Below are 9,988 nucleotides of genomic sequence, written 5' to 3'. Positions count from 1 at the left end.
TACTCTATGGTGATCATCAATGTCTTCAAGACATCAAGATGAGTTCTGTTATTCACGTCGTCGATCAAGAAGAATTCTGTTTGTACTTGTAGACAAATGATTAATGTTTAAAGCTATCGTCGTTTGATCACATTCAATTTTATTTTAAAAACAAAATTGTTTGCTATTGATTCTGTAATCAAACCTTAAGTCAAGAACACGTGTTAAAATCAACTTCAGAATCAAGTCCAATAAAATCAGTTATTTTGCAAAGGTACATGTAGTACTATTTTGTAAACGGTACATGTAGCATCATTTAGCGGTAGAATATGTGAACTAACGAAAGCCATTTTCCCGCCGGACATAGTTCGCGCCATTCGCCGAGAGATGGCGTCACATGGTCCGTTTTTGTGATCATCAGAGTCATCGTCGATCAAGAGGAATTTCATTTTCAAGCCGTCGATAAAGAAGATTTTTATTTGTATTTGACATTCAATTTTATTTATGTTCAATTGTATTTTTAAAAGAAAAACGTTCGTTATTTATTCCTTAATCAAATTTAAATTCAGCAACACGCATTTCAAAATCAATATCAATAAATCAGTTATTTTTGGAAGTTATAATTTATTGACTAATTTTAAATATAAAAAACACTCTCTATATTTTTCATCAAATTCAACTAATTTTGACGTTTCTCGTCTTAATAGACAAGAATATGCATTAAATTGCTTGAAAAAGAAATATTAAGTTGTTTTAGAATATTTAAAGTGTAACATTAAGTTGTAAATGTTAATATTGGGCTAATGACCATGGCAGTCGATGCCCATAAAACTAATCATCATCATCATCATCATCATCATAAATGTTAATAGACGCAAAAGTTGTTTTCAAGATTTACTTCCATTAGTTCTCACCTTCTACCGCCAGATGGCATTTTAAATTCCACAAAATGACATTTTGTAAATTTTTGAATATAAAGCTTCTAGTCCACTGCAAAATCATTTTTCTGATTGCAACATGTTCCTAGAACAGTGTATAATCTTCAATAAAACGTAAAGCTACTTTGATTTACGAAAAAGTCCATTTTTCGTTTTGTTAGTTCCGTGTATGTCCGCTAGATGGCGCCAGCTGTACCGTTTCCATACAACACGCGCAGAAATATAAATTGAGAAGTAGCTGTATGTATGAGACTTCCAAAACGCTTTGAATTTCTTAAATTAATTAATATTAGAGCAAGACTATTTCGTGTTATATTATTGTACCTGTTAAATGCCTGCGGTACTTCTTTTATAAAAATAAGTTTTATTGTGAACTTCAATTATGAAGAACTTACTTCTAGCTTAACTTTGAATTACGATATGGTTCCTGAAATTATCGTAAGAACCAGTATCAAGAGGTTTCTACATATGTAAACAAAATTGTTCAGAATATTGATCTTTTTAACATATTTTTAGGCCACAAAAATCGGTGGGGTTTTGTTCCCTTTCATAAATAACTAATTCTTGCGAATATCTCTGAAACTAAACCCAAGTGGCGGTCATATGTGTAAATAAAAGATATTCAGGATAATGTCCTTGACAATTTATTTCAAGGTCATTGAAGTTGGCGAGGTTGTATCTTTACTACCCTTTACTATACGCATAATTATACGTATTTGTTATCCAGATGATTTCAAGTTTTGGAAAAATAAGTTTTAAATTAATCATCAAGTATAAAATATCACCTTTAATAATATATACAACAATATCAACAATAATAAAAATATATACAATACATTACAAGTGTTCGTGGGTGAACTTAGAATTGTCTTGCGGAAAGGCGTAGAGATTTAAAATGCTTTTAAGGGGCGACATACTTTTCAAAGAACAATGGCTTCTACAAAAAGATACTACTATTTATTATTGAAATCACTTTTAAAGATTTCTTTCTTTAAAAATCTTTCACATTCTACCTAGGATAAATCGTAGAAAGAATTGTATAAAAAAATAAAAATAAATATTTTACTCGAGGACACGTTATGCCCTCCTCCGAATCCACGACTACTTTAAGGTTATATGTATAATGTTTAACAATAAAAGACTAATCTTTTAATAAAGATTCATTATATTTAATTAGCGAACTGCAACTCCCAGTACGTGTTGCTTCGAAAGTGCCAGATGAAACGATTGAGACACGTAACCATCAAGTGTAAACGCGTCGCTTATAACGTGATCAAAGCCAGCAATTTTGATATGTGTGATAGGATCACTATCTAAATGACAGCCACCGAAAAGTGATGGCCATATTCCTGTTTGAGATAATATTTTCTGTAAAAATCGTATGAAAGTTCCTTCTTTTTCAGGCACGTGTTCTATAAACAAATACTGACCACCCTGAAATAAATAATGATTTTATAGTTACGTAATAATTCCCCTCTTTTTAGTAGCACCAGTAATTATAGGTTTGGTAAGTTTAGTAAGTTTAAATTTAATAAAATAAGCTGTTAAGTGTTATAGGTTTAATAAATATTCTTTTTTTGGAAATGTTAGTTAAAAAATAATTCAATAGCATCTTATGTGAGATATTTAGTTTTAAACATATCTTAATTTAGTTTAATCTCATGTGAGACACTTTTTCTGTATTCTAATTAATATAAGTATATTAATATTGATATAGTTTGTGTCGCATCGGCGTACAGTAGACTCTCGTTATACTGCCACGTACAAGGTTAGTAGCTGAAAATTACAGCTAAATATAGAAAGATAGAGTTTTAATTTTTTGCCGTATTTTGTTTTATTAAATAAGGAAAATTTCAGTTAGTAATAATAAATGTTTAAAACTCACTTGTTAATGAAAGAACATACATACTAAAAACGATAAAAGTGTTTATTAAAAATAATAAAATGATAAGAGTTTCAGGTTATAAAAATCTATCAATATAAATATTATCGAATATTTGTGTAAATATTCGACTAAATGAATTATTGAAGCCGTATGAAATAGAGATTTAACAGAACATCAAATATTAAAAAAAGAAACTACTGGACTAGTTTTTATATTTAATACTTCCATTTTGTTTTAACAACTATGTTTACACTCTCCCAAGTAAAGTCAAATCAAATGTAAATATTAGAATATTAATTTCAACCTATTCAAATTTAACAACGATACTGTAAAACCTATTTATTCAAACAATTGTATTATTCATTTGCGAGAAAACTTAAACGGCTTGAAAGTGAAGATATCGAAGTATTATTTACCATGTTTTTGAAATAAAAGTATTACAATATAGTTTGCTATCTTTTTAAAATAAAAGTGTTACAATGTAATTTATTAGGTTTGTTTTCAAATAAAAATATCACAATAGTGCTTATTATTATTTGGTAAAAAAGGACACATTACAATATAGTTTGCTATCGCTGCCATAAAAACCTTGTGGTGGTCGTCGTATATCTGTAAGGTGAAGTGGGGTAAGTTCGTAAACGGGGCAAGTGCGTATACAGCCTATTTTTATTACAATATGAGCGTTTCTCCATTTAGTATGTTTGTTTCCTTGTTTTGTTTCACTATATCCCCTTTTATATTTCAGCCAAGAGTACTTGTTTGCAGTATAGAGTACTTGCATAATGTAGTAAAAAGCATTTTATAGCAGTTTTGTTAATAATTCTGCTCTTGCCCCATTGCACATGAAATAAAGTTTCAAAGTATTTAACTTCAAGTTACGATCTTACACCATTTTCGGGGAAAGTGCAGAGCAGTTGACATTTTAAACAATTTCCTATCAAAATCAAAATGTACAAGGAAAATTAAGGACATAGTTAATATTAATTAAATAGTAGTAATTGTGCAAAGCGTTCGATATAGACAGCGTTAAATATTCACATAGCAGACTGAAAATACTTACGTTTAAATACCAACTTTACAAAAACCAGTCTGCACTTACCCCACTTCACCTTAATTTATTTTCTTAAAAGAAAGCTCTAATAACCGGCAATATGGTGGCAATATAACGAACATCTACAGTAACTGAATATGTACCACGAAATATGGTATTATAGACACATAATATACGGTGTTATACATATATTATACATTTTAATATACATATGTATATTATACTACCGGTGCCAGTACTCTGCGAATCTCCTGAAGCGTTGATTGTATCGATGTTACCGAACATAATGATCTCATTGATACAACTACGTCTACGTGTCCTGTAGGAACGTCCTTCAGAGAACTACCGTCACCAACTATCACACGTTCAATAATGATATGTGAAAATTGCCAAGAACGATTTCCTTTTATCAGATATTCAGCCAATCTTACATTTCGATCAACAGCAATCAAATGAGTGTTGTCTGGGTAAAACTGTATATTTTCACCTGTAACGTTTGTATTCGCTATACACAGTGTTTTCAAAATGGTGGTACAAATGAAACGGGGGCGAAATAGATCCATTATAGAATGGCTCAAAACAATTATTATCCTGCTTCCACACTTTAAAATAGTAATAGATGTCACAAGGTTTACAAAGTAATATATGTCCTTCCAGAGTTGAAAATAATTCGTACAAATCGCTTAAAGCAATTTTCTGTTGGTGTATTGATCTTTTATTATGTCAACATCGAACTATTTGAAGTGGAACGTCGTAAGTAAGATTGTATGTTGAAACATTGCTTTAGATATAGGCTTTTGGAAATTTGGGAATTTGAGAATTTGGGAATTTGAGAATTTGAGAATTTGAGAATTTGAGAATTTGAGAATTTGAGAATTCGAGAATTTGAGAATTTGGGAATTTAAGAATTTGAGAATTTGGGAATTTGAGAATTTGAGAATTTGAGAATTTGGGAATTTGGGAATTTGGGAATTTGAGAATTCGAGAATTTGAGAATTTGAGAATTTGAGAATTTGAGAATTTGAGAATTTAAGAATTTGAGAATTTGAGAATTTGAGAATTTGGGAATTTGAAAATTTGGGAATCTGGAGATTTGGAAATCTGGAATTTAGGAATTAATGAATTTTGTGGTTTTGGAAAATTGCCAATCTAAAAATTCAAGAATTTGAGTATTTGGGATTTGGGAAATTGGAAATTTAAGAAATTGGGAAATTGGGAAATTGCAAAATTGGGAAATTTAGAAATCTGACAATTGAAAATTTAGAAATTTGAAAAACAAAAATCAGGAAATTTAGAAATTTTCGAATTTCAAAAGTTGCTTTTAGTTTTTACGATGCTTATCATTATGACACACATTCCCACACTATTTCAAGAAAAGCATGTTAACACATTGGGTAACTTATAATAAGAAACTTATGGAGTTGCCATTTTACTGTTTTCGCAGTTTTTGTGTTAAATGAAGATTATGATCAGTAATAACTCCTCTTATACGTTTAACACTATTTCTACCACAATTTTGTATATACATATTTTGACCAAAAGGTGTCTTTTGACACCTTTTTGTTTGAATGCAAATAATTGTCAAAACTGTTGTGTTTCGAATTATTAGTTAAATGTAGATGATTTGAGGAATATACTTATTGATACATTGATATGTTTTTGTTAGAGATTATTTAATCAGGTTGTAGATTCTAGCTTAATTCGTCAATTTATAAAATATAAATATAGCGCTGTACACTAAAATGCAACATGGTGGGAAATAAGCGAATATTAAAGTTATTCTGCAACTCCTGTATTTTTCGTTACAACTGAAATCGGGATTCTCTAATCTGATTATAATTGATATGATGCTGCAAAATGGTGTTGATATTTATATGTAAAATGGTTTAAAATTAACCACTGGCAAATCCTGAAGGTGTCAAAAGACCTCATAGTAGAAATAAGTATATCATATGTACATTTTTAGATCTAGATGAGCTGGAAGAAAATGATATTGCTGAATGAATTTAACAACTATTGTACGAAAAGTGAAAAAATTAATTGTAGAGAAATGATTCAACTTAGAGAGTAATTTTAAGTTAAAATTTGAAAGGTGTCTTTTGACGCCTCTTGGTAGAAATAGTGTTAAAAAACAATTAATATGTTGTACAATAAAATTTTAGTTAAATTACATTTGTAATATTGTGTAGTATTTGTAATATCTATAAATCTCCACAACAACCAATACAATTTTTTAACCAACTACATAACATACAAGTGCCAAAGAAACATAAATAACAATTCATAAAGTACATGCAATACACACCGGTTTTGACACCAATCTCCAGCAGTCGAATGCAGTCCATGGATCGAAGTACGTTATCACTCGAAACAATATGTTGCAACGACTTGAATAAATGTTTCTTATAAGGTGATGCTAATTCCGAGCATTCTACTTCGAATCCTGTTAAATACGCTTTGTAAATTCTTCTCTGTAAACTGGACCATCTTCGTGTTATCCAGATCGTCATCACAACGAGAATAAGCGTCGACAATCCGTAACTTGTTATTATGTCACGTATCCACAAATCGCTATTACTCATTTTCTTCTCTTATTTCAAACACTTCACTGCAGACCACTTCACCTTTCCTCTGATAATTTTTACAGAAACTAATTATTTTCTTTCTATTCGTGCTTTGTTACAGAATCTTATTACAACTGTTTTCTTTTCTGTTTCTGTGTTTTTTTTACAGCAATTGTTTGTCTTCTATTTCTATTTTTTTTACAAAAACTTATAAATGTTTTGCTGTTTCTATTTTTTTTTACAGGATCTGATTGTATCTGTTACACAGTTGTATTCCGCAGTTCGGTTTCATTCTTGTGACATCTACACATTTTATACAAAGTTGTCACACGACTGCCAATTCAGCGTTTCGACCGTACGCGTTATTGAGATACACGTACGAGTTCACAAGACCAGTGTTTACTGAAAAGTAAATACTGTTTGCTAATCGTACACGATAAGATAAGCAATGTAATATATATATTTTGGACAGCCGTATTTCATCCAAATAAACTTTGTATTCAATGTTGTAACTACTGTTTCTCAAGCTTCTCATATGATCATGTAACATTATTATCCTAAATCATGTATGTGACAATCGTGAAAATGTTCTAAGTGAAAATTTTAAAAGAACCAAGTCTTTTAATTTTTTTTATGTGTACTAATTAACTTTATTACAGTGCAACGCATAAAAATACTCCTCATCTTTTTAACGATAAAGTGTTGTTGACTTGTTTATCAAGCTTCTCATATGATTGTGTGACATTATGTTATTTTAAATCGTTCAATATACGACAATAACCGTGAAAGTATACTAAACGAAAATTTTAAAAGAATTTTTATTTTTTTGTAATGTACTCATTGATTTTACTGGCGTGCGTTGAATAAAAAAATCAACCCCCATCTTTTTAATAATTTAAGACTATAATAGGAAATTGTAGTTAGTGTTCCTTAAATACTAATTTGTAGTATGTGAAAAATAAATTGTGTAACAGAAAATTTATGTATTAATGTAAATGTTAAGTTGGGTTACTTAAAATCAAATTTTCATAAATATATCAATTGTGATGTTTCATAAATATGTATATCACTTTTGTATATTGTCTTTATGTTAGCGTGAATCAAGTTTCATAAATAAAACTTGTTATACCACCTTCATTTCCTTTATTTGGCATTCGTGAGATAATTTTGTAAAGTTTGAATAGTGAAACGCATCGTAAAAAAGAATTTTTACGGAAAAAGCCATGATCGCGACTTTTGGCAAACGTTACCCTATATTGCGAAGTAAATAGGTCGTTCAAAAGGTGCTACTAATGTTTATAATAATTCCATTCCTTCAAATTTTTTAAATAATTGTAAAAGAAATGATTAAAAGTGTATTATAAAGTTTTAGGTTATGTTGATGTTATGAACACTTTGTAAATAAACAGAACTGTATTTCTGTATATTTATAAAAAAATCTGTAAGAAGTAAATACTAATCAGTTAGAATACAAAATATTTCAATATAATAAATATTAACAGTGTAATTAATTCATTAACGCAGATTCGTTTAATAATTCAGTCTGATGAGAAATCGCGTCCGTGCGTATGGTGTTTAATGGTTGATCAATGTTATCATATACTGGTATAAAAACACAATATTTCATTTTTAAATTTTAAACAAAATTATTAAGAAATAAGATTACTTTAAATCTCCCATTATTTAATAAATCTAAAGCACCTATATTATCAAAAAACTGATATAAGGTGAAGTGGGGTAAATGCAGACTGGTTTTTGTAAAGTTGGTATTTAAACGTAAGTATTTTCAGTCTGCTATGTAAATACTTAACGCTATCGATATCGAACGCTTTGCACAATAACTACTATTTAATTAATATTAACTATGTCCTTAATTTTCCTTGAACATTTTGATTTTGATAGGAAATTGTTTAAAATGTCAACTACTCTGCACATTCCCCGAAAATGGGGTAAGAGCGTAACTTGAAGTTAAATACTTTGAAACTTTATTTCATGTGTAATGGGGCAAGAGCAGAATTATTAACAAATCTGCTATAAAATGCTTTTTATTGCATTATGCAAGTACTCTATACTGCAAACAAGTACTCTTAGCTGAAATATAAAAGGGGATATAGTGAAACAAAACAAGGAAACAAACATACTAAATGGAGAAACGCGCATATTGTAATAAAAATAGCCTGTGCGCTCTTGCCCCTTTTATGAACTTACTCCACTTCACCTTAACATTAAATACTTGCAACTCTAACGAAAGTACTGTCTTGCTTAGTTGATTCATAAAGAAACCAGTTTATAAAAATATATAAAAATGTTGTAGCATACAATAATATTTTTGTATGATACAAATATTCAATCACAGAAACTTTCACTTATATGTATGCAAAGTTAACAGATTTTACTATTACATTCCACTTATATCAAACATTGAAAATGAACAGAAATCTTATTAACAAAATTCTCTCGCAATCGTTAAATATCGATATTCCTTCAAGCACCCGGAAATTGATCTTAATAATAAATAAAAATAAAGCGGAAGGAACGGCAATATTGAAAGTTTCACGAAGTGGAGCACGATTCGGCTGGCAAAGAGACGGGAAACAATAGTCTCACGTTTTCGAAATGCGAGAAAGAGCGCAGAAGTTAACAAAGGGGAAACAGCCAGCGGGCAAAAAGAAAAACGTTCGAAACGAACATATCGGCCCAAGGGGAGTATGATTCTTTGTCAGTGGAGTTTTTAAGAGTGACCACAAACAAAACGGGTTCGATCAATTTAGTCTCTCGAGCGAGTGCGTGCATTCGCTCGCCTCTTTGCTCGTACTCGTGCAAACACGTACACGTTGTCACGATTGTATACATACACGATTGTGCGTGCGTTTCACATGCACGAAACTCGAAATTCGCCCGATTTAGAAGCATTTCGTTAGCTACGGAGAGGCGTTTTGTTGTTAGCATTGGGGCGGAGAGGAGGCCGACCGTTTTCGTAATGGCTCGTTGATTCGAGAGAATCGTCGTAAAAAAATCATACACACGTCCTTCCTCGTTGATTCTTTGCGCTGCTTTTTATTCTTTCTCGTTACGTGACCGTCCGACTGTTCCATCCGGAACGTTCCATTTTTTAATACTAGAATTACCTATAGTTAAGACGAAGCTATTTCTATCAAAACCGGTCAAAAAGTCTTTAGAAATATGTGTTAATAGAATATTTTTATATTTACTGATTTATAGAAATATGTGTTAATAGAATATTTTTATATTTACTGATTTATAGAAATATGTGTTAATAGAATATTTTTATATTTACTGATTTATTGCTAGCTTACACTGAATTTCATGTGATAGAATTGTAACCACTATACAGGGTGTCTCAATGTTGAGTTTGTTGATATTGGCGTTATGACTTTTGTTGTATATATACGATAAATTTGATGTAATACACTTGCTACTGTAAAATTATTGTACTATACTTGTAATATATTTATCATACGTTTATTGTAATACGTTTAGTACAATAAATTTGTTGCAACAGGTTTAATGTAATGAACTATAATACATTTGCTTTAATACATTTCTAATA

The 9,988-nt window shown here is 30.2% G+C and overlaps 1 protein-coding gene across 1 annotated transcript in view; it reads right to left on the bottom strand.

Annotated features, from left to right (window-relative positions):
• The window catches only part of scaf (inactive serine protease scarface), a 68,807-nt gene extending 62,002 nt beyond the window's left edge, over nt 1-6,805 (bottom strand). The window contains exon 1 of the mRNA XM_076532013.1: nt 6,159-6,805. Coding sequence (XP_076388128.1) covers nt 6,159-6,435 — 277 coding nt within the window. The 5' untranslated portion in view covers nt 6,436-6,805. The remainder of the gene's footprint in view (nt 1-6,158) is intronic.
• Nucleotides 6,806-9,988: the final 3,183 nt, after the last annotated feature.

The sequence above is a fragment of the Megachile rotundata genome, chromosome 5 (genome assembly GCF_050947335.1).
Source record: "Megachile rotundata isolate GNS110a chromosome 5, iyMegRotu1, whole genome shotgun sequence".
Classification (NCBI taxonomy): domain Eukaryota; kingdom Metazoa; phylum Arthropoda; class Insecta; order Hymenoptera; family Megachilidae; genus Megachile; species Megachile rotundata.
Note: the sequence above shows the minus strand (reverse complement) of the source record. Positions and strands in the feature narration are given on the sequence as shown.